At 43.8% G+C, this 15,394-nt stretch overlaps 1 protein-coding gene across 4 annotated transcripts in view; it reads left to right on the forward strand.

The window, feature by feature from the left end:
- SSBP3 (single stranded DNA binding protein 3) overlaps positions 1-15,394 on the forward strand; it is a 139,329-nt gene that overhangs the window by 87,168 nt on the left and 36,767 nt on the right. For all 4 annotated transcript variants that reach the window (XM_034778507.1, XM_034778508.1, XM_034778510.1 and 1 more), the window contains exon 5: positions 13,249-13,338. In XM_034778507.1, coding sequence (XP_034634398.1) covers positions 13,249-13,338 — 90 coding nt within the window. The remainder of the gene's footprint in view (positions 1-13,248; positions 13,339-15,394) is intronic.

Raw genomic sequence — 15,394 nt, forward strand, 5'->3', positions numbered from 1 at the left:
CATAAAGGTCTCCCCCTTGCTCTCACAGAGATTGTGGAGCACACAGCAAGCTGCTATAACAATGGGGATATTGGTTTCGCTGAGATCACAGCGAGTCAGCAAGCTTCTCCATCTCCCCTTGAGACGTCCAAAAGCACACTCCACCACCATTCTGCACTTGCTCAGCCGGTAGTTGAAGAGTTCTTTTTCAGTGTCCAGGGCACCTGTATAGGGCTTCATGAGCCAGGGCATTAGCGGGTAGGCTGGGTCCCCGAGGATCACTATAGGCATCTCCACATCCCCAACAGTTATTTTGTGGTCCGGGAAGTAAATACCTTGCTGCAGCCGTCTAAACAGACCAGAGTTCCTGAAAACACGAGCGTCATGAACCTTGCCCGGCCATCCGACATTGATGTTGGTAAAACGTCCCCTGTGGTCCACCAGTGCTTGCAGCACCATGGAAAAGTAGCCCTTTCTGTTAATGTACTGGCTGGCCTGGTGGTCCGGTGCCAGGATAGGGATGTGAGTTCCATCTATGGCCCCACCGCAGTTTGGGAATCCCATCGCTGCGAAGCCATCTATGATCGCCTCCAAGTTTCCCAGGGTCACTACCTTTGGCAGCAGTACATCAACGATTGCCTTGGCTACTTGCATCACAACAACCCCCACGGTAGATTTGCCCACCCCAAACTGGCTCGCGACTGACCGGTAGCTGTCAGGCGTTGCAAGCTTCCAGAGGGCTATGGCCACTCGCTTCTGGACAGTCAGGGCTGCTCGCATCCGGGTGTCATTGCGCTTCAGGGCAGGGGACAGCAACTCACAAAGTTCAAGGAAAGTTCCCTTCCGCATGCGGAAGTTTCGCAGCCACTGTGATTCATCCCAGACCTGCAGCACTATGCGGTCCCACCACTCAGTGCTTGTTTCCCGTGCCCAGAATCGCCGTTTCACAGCATCAACATGACCCATTGCCACCGTGATGTCCTCGGCGCTGGGTCCCCTGCTTTCTGAGAGGTCTGTGCTACTCTCAGACTTCAGGCCATCACCGCGTTGACGTAGCCTCCTCGCCTGACTTTTCTGCATCTGCCTCAGGGCAACCTGTATGATAAGCTGCGAGGCGTTGAGAGCGGCCACAACTGCAGCGATGGTTGCAGCGGGCTCCATGCTCACAGTGCTGTGGCGTCCGCGCTGTCAATGACTGGAAAAGTGCGCGAAATGATTTCCCGCCGGCGCTTTCAGGGAGGGAGGGCGGGAGTGATGGACGGATGACGACAGTTACCCAAAAGCACCCTGGCCCCTTTTTTTTTACCCAGAAGGCATTTGCGGCTCCACCCAGAATTCCAATGGGCGGCGGGGACTCCGGGAACTGTGGGATAGCTGCCCTCAGTGCACCGCTTCCAATGTCGACGCTTTCCCCGTTAGTGTGGACTCACAAAGTCGAATTACTGTCCTTAGTGTGGACACACACGTTCGACTTTGCAATATCGATTCCAAATATTCGATTTAAGTAAAATCGAACTACTCTCGTAGTGTAGACAAGGCCTGAGTGTTTTCAAGCTGCAGCTAGAATGCAGCATGCAGAAAGGCTCTGTCTCATTTAGAGGTTAGTCCTTGTGTGACAGCCCTCTTTACTGGACACTTTCCAGCACACAGGGCTTCCGCCTAAACAGAGGCAAATTGTTTTCATAGTTAATCTGGACTTGGAAAGTAAATTGCTGTTTGTCTTCCACGTAGTGGGCCCTGGGCCTTGTCTGCGGATGTGTAAATTGCACCACTAGTGAGGTGTGAGATACAAGAGCAGAATAACTATTCCTGTGGAGATTACATCACTACCTTCTGCTGGAATGACATGCTCCAGATCCTTCACCAAAAGGCACTGAGCCGTGTGAGGATATTTCTCTTATAATTGCGACACATGCTACAGAAGGCTTAGGTCAATAGTTACGTGTGTGTGTGTGTGTGTGTGTGTGTGTGTGTGTGCGCCCCCTTGAATGCAATTAACATAGTCGGGTAATGTGGATTTCATATTAAAGATTAGTTTAGGAAAACAGCCTTGTTTTTAATCGCTCTTTAAGTGCTACATATATTTTGACTTAAAACCATTATGCCCTTGCGCGTCAGACTCTCTTGCATTGCGTATGAATTTAATACATTGAGTATGATTATGCTCCACTACAGGAAAACCTTTTTTCCTCTCTATGCTTCCTGTGTTACTGGACAAAATCTACACAGGCTGCCAGTTATATGCTGTAGACACATCCATACTGCATATGGACTGCGTCTGGCATGTGTGCGAGGTGATGCCCAAACCTCGTACAGGGATTCCTTTGGCTGCTAATGCACCCTGGACTTGAGATTTACAAGGGTCTGATTGTAGATGCAGGTCTACTTTGTGCATCTCAGCCAGGGAAAATTCCGCTCCATAGAGCATAATGGGCGGGGATGAGGAGTCCTGTTCGCTATTGAAAGGGGATAGAGGCAGTTGATTATTTTCCATCTCCACAACAAATTAGTGGACTGTGAAAACGCTAGAGAAACGTACGTCTCGAAGAGTGAGGGTTTTAAGGCTGCCGTGGCATTGAATAATTTCAGTCTGGCTGAAGCCCAATTTGGGTATCCTGTACCTCCAACACTTCAGTTACTTTCACATCCTTTCTGTTGTGTCTCTAGTTCTGCTGCCAGGTACAGGGGATTGCATTACAGGAGTGCATGATTATTAGCTTTTGGCTGTGGTGACAGCCTGAATGGCTTCCTCGTGCACTGGAAGGCTGGTGTTTAGTACCACAGCTTCCCCCTGCTGATAGGCTGTTTCAGTTAGCAGGGCTTCTGGCAACACCGCCAAGCAGCACATCGTCTTTTTTTGTACCCTGGTGTCAGGGGGCCTGCGTGAGTGCTCTCCTACAGATAATTCAAGTATCCAGCTCCTAGCTGTGGTGTTTTGTCCAAATTCTATTGCGTTCTGACCTACATCATTCTTTATTTGCAAAGCTATACTCGCAGGCAGCAGTAATAAATCAATTAATGACTCTGATGAATCGTTTAATGGCTGACAAAATAACACTAAAGCCAACAGCTTGGATCTCTACAGCAGTACCAGAAGACGCTGGTTGACTCAGGGTAGGGAGACGAAACAGAGACTGTTAGCTCAATTAGTGCAATTAGTGTGCGATTTAAAGGCTTAGACAGCATCTGCTGGAGTACCAACTTGGTGTGTTAACTGAATGTCTAGGTTTGGAAAGCAAAACTCGGAGATCCAGATTTTCGCTATCCTACTGGCTGCTTCTGTTTAAATAAATAAATAAATAAATAAATACAGATCTATTCAAAACTGTTCCACGAGTTGTGTTGTGCATCCAGCCAAGAATAAACTGACCCTGTCTGACATCATGCAATGCTCCAAGTGCATGGACAGTAGGTCAGTCATAGCTCAGGCCCCTGGAAGGAGGTAAATTACCTACTCCCTTCTAAAACTGAATGCCAGCAACAATAGCAGGGGCACAGAAAGATGTGAACCATCCCAGGAATTGCTGAATGATTTGAGGAACTTGGGTTCATGAATCTTTTTTTTATAAAAGTACCATTTCTTGGAATTGCTTGAAGCACTGTCAGTCTGGCCTGGACTCTGTCACCACCAGAAAATGAGGGAAGATGAATAGACAGCTGATAGTACTCAATCCTTTCCATGCCCAGAATCCAGCCAGGATCTTCCCTCCCCCACATTTCATTTAGCAAGATGGGAAGAGCAAGCTAGCCCCAACCCACTCCTCCCTCTCCCCAGGGATAGCCCCTTCTTGATAGGTTTAGAACAGGAGACTTTTTGGGGGGGGGGGGGAGGGGGAGAAGGAGACCTCTGCCCCACTCCTGACTCTGACACTGTGTGTGGGCTAGCGAGTTTATCGCTGGGCTTTAGTCCCTGTTTCTAGGCTGTCATGCTGCATTTGCAAAGAGTTTTTTGAGATCCTTGGGTGCAAGGTGCTTTGTGAGTGCTAAGTATGTTTGCTTCTGAAATTACAGCTGTAGCAGTGGATGTGAATATCTGGTTATGGCCAACAAGGTTTTACCCCACAGAAGTGACTGTCAATAGGCATGTAACAAGATGTGATTTGCCTAATACTGCGTGTTTATTGAGGTTGGCAAAGAGCCTTTAACATAACTAGACAAATAAAAACAGCATGTGTGTATAATCTGATAATGAACATAGCTGCACAAAAGACTTCCTAATCTTGTGTTGTATAAATAACACTGTTTACCTGCTGTACCCCATCACAATCTGTGCCTTGCAAATATCCACAGTAGGAAGACCTGTCTCGCATCCAGTTACAACAGATATGTCCTTATAAGCAAGGGGGACTTTACAGGGGGCTGTTCTACTAACTGTCCAAAATATCTCATGTGATGAGTCAGAATCCTCCAACATTGACTACTGTAATCCCCTTCTTGTCTGGGCCCTTGGCTCTTGCTTAGACACCCTCCCACCCCTTCAATCCATCCAAAATGCAAGCGCAAATAGCCCTATCTTGCCTGGCTCTTTGAATCCCTTCAGCATCTTCCCCTTACCTAGATGTGTGGTAGATACTCCATCACTTGAGCTCTTGAATTCAGGATTGGATGTCATTCCAAAAAAGATGCGATAGCTCAAACAGCAATTTATGGGCTTAAACCAGCAGCGATTGGATGAGGTTCTACATTATGCAGATCAGACTATAATTGTCCCTTCCAGCCTTAAAATAGCCGAATCCCTTTCAGCATCAAATTTGAGTACTGCCGCCTTGCACAAGTCAGCTCCTCCCTGGCTTCGTTTCTTTGCTACCCTGTCTTTGCTGTGCCAAGCTATTGAAGTAACCGCTCCCATTCTCATCTTGGAGTCTTCCAGTCCTGCTCTCTACATTGAGGAAACACTACCGGTTGCACCACTACGCCATCCTCTTCCTTTACAATCTTCCTGAAAATGGAAAGGTGGGATTTTCGAGAGCCTGCCAAATGGGCCTAGCTGTGCTCCCGTCGCAGTCCGTGGGTGTTTCACTGTTACAATGCATTGTAATAGTATTGCTCCTTTAGTGGGACCAGAGCTAATGGGGAAGGCTTTGCAAAATTCCCCCCTCCCCCCACACTTCTTGTTTATTTGTTTAGCAGGCTTTATAACGACCTCTATTATCAAATAATGAAATATGTATAACCAACAAAGGTAACAGAAGCCATGGAACCAACTCAAAAGATGCACATTGTACTTCACCATTTCTCCCCACCCCCAATGTATGTGTTGTCTGCTTTGGAGGAGCTCTCAGGCAGTCACCTTGCCATCGATGCTCTTGGCACTACAGAAATAACGTTGAACTCTGTTCCTTGATGTAGCACCCAAATTGAAGCAACGAGAGAGAGAGAGACCCTAGCTCTTGGCGTCCTCAAAAGGAAAACTCTTTCTCGGGCTCCTAAACACTTCCCTCTGCGCTGTAGCAGTCTGAAGTATCGGAAGTACTCAGCACCTGCAGATTCCATTGAAGTCCGTAGGAATTGTGGCCTTTCAGCACCTCAGAAAATCAAGCCAATACTAGAGCTTTTAGTTTGACAAACTGGCTCAGTGGTAACATGGGTCCCTCTCATGTGAAGAATCCCTCTTTAGCCAGAAAATAGATTCTCTCTTCTCCCCCCACCCCCCCATTTGATCAATGGGGTCATCTAGTTAGTGCCTCCAGCCATTGCAGGATTTTCCCCCTGGAAAAAGTCTAGAGGAGAGCAACAGAAATGATTAAAGGTCTAGGAAACATGACCTGTGAAGCAAGATTGGAAAAAATTGGGTTTGTTTAGTTTGGAGAAGAGAAGACTTAAGACATAAGTTTTCAAGTACATGAAAGGTTGTTACAAGGAGGAGGGTGAAAAATGATTCTTGCTAACCTCTGAGGATAGGACATTAAGTAATAGACTTAAATTGCAGCAATGGAGGTTTAGACTGGACAATAGGAAAAACTTCCTAATTGTCTGGGTAGTTAAGCACTGGAATAAATTGCCTAAGGAGATTGTGGAATCTCCATCATTGGAGGATTTTAAGAACAGATTTAGATAAACACCTGTCAGGAATGGTCAAGTTATTACGTAGGCCTGCCTTGAGTGCAGGGAACTGGACTCGACCTCTCCATGTCCCTTCCAGTCCTATACTTCTGATTCTATAATCTCTAGTGCCTTGCCCAGTCTAATGTTAAGTGTCTCCATCAAGGGGTACCTTTCTCTTTGAAAAGCTCTCTACTAGACCTCTTGGGTAAAATACCTTTTCTGGATCTTCTGCCTAAATTTTCAGTTGTTCCCATTGTTCCTAGTTCCTTATCACCCCCAAACCATTCCTCTCCCTTCTGAACTATGTTTTGTATTACTGTAGCACCTAGATGTCCCAATCAAGATTGTACAAGCCCATAGTGTAAGAAAGAGTCCCTGCCTTGGAGAGTTTGTAATCCAAGTAGACATGACAATGGGTGCGGGAGAATTAATAGTATTAGCCCTATTTTTTTAGCGGGGGACTTTGGCACAGAAAGATTAAATGACTTGCCCAATATCACAGGAAGCATATAATAAAACTGGGAGCCAAACTCAGATCACCTATCTAGTGCCTTAACCACAAGACCATCCTCCCTTTCTTCTTGGTGTGTGCACCCTTCAGGTAGTGGTGGGGATGAAGTGTAGCAGGCGAAGAGGCTAACCTAGTTGAGACACTCTTAGTTGATACCAGGCAATGCAAGGGGTAACTAATTCAGAGGTGGATGCTTATGGGTAAGGGGCCACCCACCAGTTGAAAAGACACCCCTTTGATGTAGAGCATGTTAGTGTGGCATCTGATGGCATTGTAGTGACTCTTTACTGGAGCCACTGCCAGTTCATTCATGCCGTGTGCTCTTGCAGAGCTGGTCCAAGAACCCATGCATTTGGGGATCTACTGTTTCTCTAAGGTCATAGGTAGGCTGTTGTATAGATGGACCTTTGTGTTTAACTTAGTGTTGTTACTGGAGAGCAGAGGGGTTGGGGAGGAGAATTAAAAAGTAAAATTTCACTTTGCAGTCTTTTAAATCATTCATCAAGTACTGGCCAATCTGGCTCCAATCCTGCAATGTGCTCAGGGCACTTGGCAGAATTTAATAATTAAAAACCCACAAGTGCCACATGTGCATGGAACTTTACATATAAACGGGGTGTGGGGGTATGGATCTTGGAAAAACAATTCTGGGATTTCATGGAAAATGGGCACATGCTTGAAAACATTTGCATTGTGCCCCATTTACTCTGCTCCTTAGCTCTCGCCTAGAAAATGCAACAACACTCTGATTCAACCAGGAAAATGTATTCGCTAAATTAGACTTGGGGTCTGTTTACGCTAACAAAATGTATTTTGTGGTGCATGATTCTCTGCCATTGCTTAGGGCAGCCATGATGACTTTATTGCCAGCATGTGCTGAACAGGGTATGGTAGCCTTGATGAATGAGTGTTTTAGCTGCGGTTGACCTAGGTTCCCCTACATGGTGTTAAACCTATGTGTTCTTTGCCCATTGGCAGTGACCAGTCAGATCACAACACCTCTGCTCTCCATGGCACACAGTTTTTCTATGGTGTAGATGGGCCCTGAAGTGCCCAGATATGTGAACTGTATTATTGTAAAATGCTTGGGATCTGTTTAGCTTTTGGGAGGTTTCCCACCAAGGGATTATGGTGTGCTGGAAATCTCTGGAAACCATAAAATACTGCCTGGCAGCTTTATTGCAATGCTGCCTTCTTCGGAGAGAAGCATTTTGTGTGATAGAGGGCTTTATAAAGGAAATTTTAAGTGGATTTACTGCAGTTTGGCGCTGGGTCTTATATATTTTCTCATTAAAAGCATTCATCTGCCTTGCAGAGAAACTGCAATGTGTTCAGTGGGTTTGAATTAAGATTTCATGTCACTTCTAAAGTCTGACCTGCAAAGGGGAGAGAAATTGGGCTTGTGCCCTTTTTATACAATACAGAACAGGAAAAAAAAAAAAAGACAGCCTGAAATGGGTGGGTTTGTTTTTCCTGCTGGTTATTTTTAACTGTACGAATACCAGGAATGTCAGATCTGGTTCTTCCCTGTTTTATCTGGAGGATTCTGCTTCTGATGCACGGTTGCGTTCAGCCCTTAATTTGTGCTGAAGGGGTGTTGAATCCCCAAGGGAAAGAATGTTTTCTCCCGAGTGCTTTTCTTAGATAAGTGGTAACACAAGCCTAGGCTTTAAACAGCCTGGATAAACATCACTTCCCCTGTCATTCAGCTTTTGCTTCCTTGTACTTGTGATGTCATCCATAGTATTCCAAGGCACAGGCCTGTTTTTTTTTCCCCCCTCCCCATTGTCAGGTCACATTTAAACATAGGCTTGTATGGATGGGGCCACGGGTGTGTTGAAGGCAGCCTGGTTGAAGCACACCAGTGGCTTTGAATAATGCTGAATTTAATAGAGGCTTATTTTTTGGGACAGCAGTGATGGGTTGTGTGGCTCTTTATTGCCTTAGAGCCATTTGCAAGGGATGCAACACACCTGCAGGTTGTCTTAACTGCTACAAATGGGTGGGGACTTGAGGGGCAGAGGAGTGGTGAAGGGAGGCGATGAGTGAGAGAAACTCAATTGACATAGCCTAACACTTTTTGTCTGAGTTTTGGGGTTTTGTTTTTCCCACTGGGGCAGCAGTAGATGCGCTACCCCCGGTGCACACCCTGTGTTGCACTGGGGCAGCATTATCTTATCATAGAAGTGTAGGACTGGAAGGGAACTGAATAGGTCATCTTGTCCTCTCCCCCTGCACTCAAGGCAGGACTAAGTCCATAAATGAGGGGTTTGTTCTTGTGTGTTCTGCATGGGTTGTATTTTGGTAGTTCCTCGAGGCCCTAATAAGAGATTAGAACCTACATCACTGCCTACATCGGGATGGGCAAACTTTTTGGCCCGAGGGCCACATTGGGGTTGCAAATCTGTATGGAGGACCAGGTAGGGAAGGCTGTGCCTCCCCAAACAGCCTGTCCCCTGCCCCCTATCCGCCCCCTCACACTTCCTGCCCCTTGACTGCCCCCCTCAGACTCCCTGACCCCTCCCCCATACACACCCCGCTCCTTGTCCCCTAACCGCTCCCTCCCGGGACCTCCCGCCCCAATCACTCCCCGGGACCCCACCCCTATCAACCCCTCCTGCTCCCAGTGCCCAGTTCATAATCTAGTTTTGTAAATTGATGAGGTGGATTAATTTACATCAAAGCAATTTAAATCACTGACTTCAATCATGATATAAATCAGCAAGTAAATCAGCTATTTTAATCATGTTTTACATTTGTACTTTTTTAGTTCTTTTCCTAAAGGACCAATTCTCATTAGTTTGTAACTATTAAAACATGTTGATTTGCAACTAAATATAGCCTTTGCACTGTTTGTTACTACTTTTTGCTAACCAGGAGGGGTTTGTGTGTACACACTTACTTATTTAAGCAGTTAAACTATGTAAGTTGCATTTGTTCAGATTCTTAATCTTTACATTTTTTTATTATGTCAGAAAATGGCAAATGCATTCCTTATTTACCAGATTAATATTTTACTTGTGATTTTTGTCAAGTTCTACTTGAATGGTAATTTAAATTCAATTAAAAATGCACTTGTTGGGTAGTTTTATTTAATGTAAAAAATTAAATGCTGTATATATTTAAAAAAAATAGAATATTTTGCATTTAAAGCTAACTGATTTATTAAACACCAAAAATGTTGTTTGTAGCTAACCCATTGAACTGATTGTTTCTGGTCACCATGTTCTTCACGATTTTTAGAACTAGTAGAGCTCATCCTCTCACACCTGGTTTTTATTTAGATGGGATGAGGTGAACAAGTTCTCTCCTTTTCAGCTCCCAGTTGGTTTCTTAACTTTGAATGAACTGAATTGAAGAGCATATTCTCTCTGCACCTGCAGAAGAGGCTAAGGCTGTCCAAAAGCTGGTTTAATACTTCTATAAACTCTGGTTCTAGGAGCTTAGCAAGTGACTTCCAACAGTTCAGTGGTTTGCCTTCCTTTAAAATTTGGCAACAAACATGGACTGCTTAAAATTATTGTATTTAGTTTAAATGACTTTAATAGATTATAAGAAGTTTTTAGGCCCTTAGGTCAATTTGAAATTTAATTGTAAGTAGGCTTATTTGTTTTTTAATTGTTTAAAAAAATCATTTTTTTTTTTTACATTTGATTTTTAATCCATCCTGTAAATTGCCTTTGGTCCAAATCAGGTTTGCAAGGGTGAAAGCAGTGGCTTATGATGATTGCTGTGGATGGCTTTGTAGGGAGAGGTTGTTGCCATGTTCTGGCTAAAAGACTTTTTAGAAGCAGCCCGTCTATTTGAGATCTTTATTATTTGTAATGTTGAATAAAAATGTTTTATACTGATTTGGCTATAAAATGTAATGCAGGTACGGGTGAACTACAAACCCATACAATCTAAAGCAGCACTTGTCTCCTGCTTCCCCCCTGACTAGCCAGTGCCCAGAACCATTCTGGAGCAAGTAATAGCTGTGACTTCACAGCTCACTGCCTGCGACTGGTGGAGCAGACGCTGGCTGCCTGCAAAGACCGAGAAACCTGAAACAAAAGTCAGGAGCGCAAAAGTTCCTTCTGAACTAATTTGTGCAGAAACCGTCCTGTGCCCTCGCTAAAAGGGGCATTCCCCACAACCAGACCATTATTCCTTCCTTCAAAAAACACTTGCAGAATAATGATCCCGGGCGTATGAGGGGCTTTATTTATGCTCAATAGGTTATTTTTCAGTCTTGCTGCTCAGTATTACTGTGTTGGGTTTTGTACTTTGCATTGGTAACACAGCCTTTTCTCAGCAAGGTGGAAATAGCTTGGCAGTTTCAAATTACACTGAACTGAAACCCAGGCATACAGGTTGTTAGCCTCGAGGCAAATTTTCTACCAAAAACTGAAACTGGCTTAATAATTTAAAAGCTCTATTAAGCTGGCTTCCCTCCCCTCCCTGTTTAAATACATACATCCAATGATGCTTGGAGTGAAGGATAGAAGAGAGAGAAGCTATGGAGGAGAGGTGAATTCAGTTGGTTGATGTGCTAACTGTCATATGGGGCCTTCTGAACCCAAACTCACTATCTGGACTCTGAATCTGAGGGTTTTTGTTGGCTGAAATTGGATGAAATATTGTGGTGTTTTTCAGCCAGTTCCTGACTTGTCATAAGGCTTACCTTGCCCATTTGAATGCTTTCAGAGTTTCTTGTTTTGTTGAAATTGCCATCACATAAATTACGATAAACACTTGACAAGATGCCTTTTACCTTTTTAAAATGGACTCTCCAGTGTTGCTCTCTCTAGAGAAGTTTTGGTGGGAAGGGGAGATTTGTAGGTGTGGGGCTTAAATCAAGAGGAAAGAGGATCTTGCTGTGTGTTGCTGTCTTGTGGGTTTTCCTTTGTGAATGCAATTTTTAAATGACTGGAGGAAGAGAGCAATAGTTCTGTTATGTAACATCAAGTACACAAATTCATCAGAAACATTCAAAGGAAAGTAATCACTGATTGCATTAAACTCGATCACATTGGTTTTCAAATTACTATGATCTTTAAAACGGCACTGGAAGTATTGGCTCTCTTGTCTACAGATAAATGATAAACAGCAAAATGGTTATCCCTGTCCTAGAAGGGACATTTCTGTCAGCTGTGGTGTTGAGGGAAGAAATCTTTCTTTTCCTTTTGAGTAGCAGCAGTCTTACATAATACTGCTCCTTTTCAGAGCAGAAACTGCCACTTACATTAAGTAGCAGGCTAGTTCAGTGTGCACAGCTATTCTTTTAACACAAGCAGAATCTGCCAAATTTAAACTAAGATCCTTCCGTTTGTATCCATAGGTGAAAGGCCAAAGTGGAGTGATTGGTTCATAAACTGAAAGTGAATACTCAGGAGTTTAGTCTTGCAGCTGTTTATCTTTACCTACTGTCCTTATAAAAATGGCCCGTTCACCCAGCAAAACCCGGAAGGTGTTCTGTTTCACAGCCCACTATGGGGCTGGTCTGCATGCCAGAGAGTTCCCCTTTGCCCCACAAGGTATATAATCTAGAGGGAGTAAGTATTAATACGGTTGCTAAATAGGAACAAGCGTTATCCAAGTAACCTGCAGTCTCTGCTGTACACAAGGGTGAACAAAACCAAATCAATTGTCTACCAAAACAAAGGCTTTCAGCAGAGCCACTTGCAGTTTAGGAATACTGTCCAAGCAACTAAAATATAAGGAAATGCACAGGCTTTGTGAGGGGCCTGGAGAGAAGAGGCTGTATGTAGAGCTGAAACATTGGCAGTTATTACAAGACACTTGAAAACAAATAATAAAATGGCACACTTGCAAGGTGGGGGATGCATCTTCTTGGAGGACAGAGCAAAACAGTGCGGCAAATCTGGAAAAACAAAGCAGACTTGTTAAGTTTATTTTTTAAATTGTTCCAAATTTGACACATTAGAATCCAAAATCAGATTCTCCAGTGGATTAACGATACTAAATATCGTGGTTGGTTTTTTTTTAAGAAGCCCCAGTTTTTGCAGGGCCATGAACAGGGTGCAACATGAGCTCTTCCTCTTGGTTGTTAATGGATAATGTGAACTCCATTCCCAGAAGCATGCTGACCTCAGAGAGAGAGAGAACACACTGGTGCAGGAACAAGGAAGTAAATAAATGGTGGGTGGGGGGAGAGAAAGAAGAGAGTGTTAGGTCAATTGGAAACCCTGAACAGTGGGTTCAGAGTCCTCACTGGTGATCCGTGAAGGGAAAATCAGTAGGGAAAGAGACATAGCTGCTTTTGTTCCAAAAATTCTTGGAGTTAAACAAACAAAAATCTAAGCTGATGATGATGTCACCTGAGGGCATCTTTGCTGATTTCATTTGCTATGAATGACGCTGTTGGATTTCTAAAATACGTACTTACCATAATTAAATGGATGGTGTGGAAAAGTTGTTTAAAAAGTCACTTTAGGGTCAATCCCTGCCCTCAGTTGCACCCAGGCATAGAGGTGACCTGAGCAATATTTGGTCCCAACATATTAAACCTAAAGACCATCATCGGCTTCCATTTTGGTTGAGTGCTTAAGCACAGTGTTCTGTAAATGGGCATAGAGGGTGAGGGTTGATTTCATACCCCTTTGATGCTATCAGTGATTAGTCGTGGGTTAATTGGTGTAGTGAGGTATGGCAGGAGAAGTTGCCTTTTAAATCTGACATGAAATCAATTTGTCCATCTTTGTTTCCTGCAGAGCGCAGCTGCAGCCCCAAGTCCAGTACTAGGAAACATTCCTCCTAATGATGGAATGCCAGGTGGTCCCATTCCTCCAGGTTTCTTTCAGGTAGGTTTTGAACTTCCTGATTCTTTTTGGTGGTGGTGCATGTCTCCTTGGCTTCTTAATGTCAGCATTGCAGTTTCCAAGAGGATCCCAGAAAATAGTCTGATGCTTTATCTCTTGATTAATTTTTTTAATGAAAAAAAGCCAGAAGTAGCCAATCAATTGTAACATTCTGCTGCTATTCCACATTGCTTTTTGTAAGCACAGCAAAGTACTCACTGATTCTTTTTTTACAATTGATATTTTTCCAAAATTGCTTTTTTTGGGGAGGAAAGGGGTAGAGATTTTATTTTATTCGGTCATAACGGGCTTGTGCATAATTCAAAACATGCTGGATTTTGGTTCTTGGAACCTTTTTCCTCTGGTTAACCACTTGATTTTTTCCAACTGCAATCACTGAACGCATTTAACAAACACTAGCTTAAATTGTAGCCACAGGCAGAAGCAGATTCAATATGGGTCAAAAATCATTGCGTGTCAAGGAGACACCTTGTAAGAATTTGTCTGTCAGAGTTCTTTAAGTGTCCCCTCCATTTCCATGGTTCATTTTACTTATGCCCTGATTCAAGACTTGGCAATATAATCTATGCGTGATCCTAATGGGAAGGACTTTAAAGAGCATTTGGAATGGAAGCTTTAAGATTTATTACTTGTAAGATGTTTTTAATTTCTCTGAAACTTCTTTGTATGCCATGTATATGTACTGGTTGCTTCAATGTGAAATCTTGGTGCGTTATGATCTTATTTCTTAAGGAATAAGTGCTTGTTCATGTAACAAATGAGCTGGCTATCGGTGGGTAATATTTGTTCTGACCAGTTGCTGCTGTTATCTGGGTTCATGATTTGTGTACAGGAGAAGTTCTTGGGCAATAGCTTTACTTGATAAACTGATCATGATTTGTTGTGGCAGTATTGCAGTTGATGTGCATGCGTGGAGAGATGGGATCTTTTTTTAAACAATTCCCCATTTCCTGAACACGCTTATGTCAAAATAAGAACATTTGAATATTGATTGGCCTGTTTCAGGGTTACGAAGCCTCTCTGATATTGGAGGAGACAAAGAGAAAAGAGATGATGCCTCACAGATTATAGCTGCTGCCAGCAACTTGAGTTCTGTTCCCTGTACATAACAAATGTGTTTCCAAGGTTTTAATTTTCATTCTGCTGAGTGAGGAATTGGTCCTTACCTGAACCACCCCAGCCTGCAACCTCACACCTCTGGGGGTTTCCAAATTTCAAAAAAATTGGAGCAGATCGAGAAGTAACACATTTTATTTAATCCGAGTGGATGTGGGGTAGGAGTGAAAGAGGAATTTAAGCATTTCTTCCTTCCTCTGGTTTATAATGGCCCACAGCTCTAGTAGCCTTGGTGTCCATTAGTGGGCAACAGGGCTCCCGCCACGTGATTCACTTGTCACAAGCAGTGCGTCCCTAAAACTTGCCCTCCCACCCCAAATTCTACCACCCCTAACTGCCGTCTCCCTCACCCCTGGAAAGGATGCCATGTTTTAGCGGTGTCTGAACTTGGTACCAAAACCACCTTAATATATATGTTTTTAGATGTTCGGATCGTTTCCACTTTTGGATATGCTGGAGACTTAAAGTTCTGCCTGCTCCGGCAGTCTTGCTGCGGGGTTTCTGTGTTGAGCTGTTAGCTACTTTTCAGTTAATTTCTTATCTTTGTAGCAGAACAGAACACTGAGTTGGAGAGGGCAATGTCTGAAGGGACACAGGAAATGCAAAGGATTGAAGTAGTTAGGATTTGCCTCCCTGACCCATGTGTCCGCCTGGGCAATAGACTGACTAGTCCACTAGCAGATGGAGGCAAAGAATGGAACCAGAATGCAATAAAGGCGTAATGTGGAATCCGATCACTGAAGACCATTGACTTGGTGTAATATAAGGGGTGCTCTAACTATGCCCTAATTGTTTTCCAGACTTGACTTGCTACCTTGGATTTTGTCTATTAGTGGTTAGTATGGATTCCAGTAACATCAACATAAAAATTCTGTTACAGAATAGCATTAATCTGCACAGCACCTCAGAATCCTAGATCTGG

The sequence above is a fragment of the Trachemys scripta genome, chromosome 8 (assembly GCF_013100865.1).
Source record: "Trachemys scripta elegans isolate TJP31775 chromosome 8, CAS_Tse_1.0, whole genome shotgun sequence".
NCBI classification, from domain to species: domain Eukaryota; kingdom Metazoa; phylum Chordata; order Testudines; family Emydidae; genus Trachemys; species Trachemys scripta.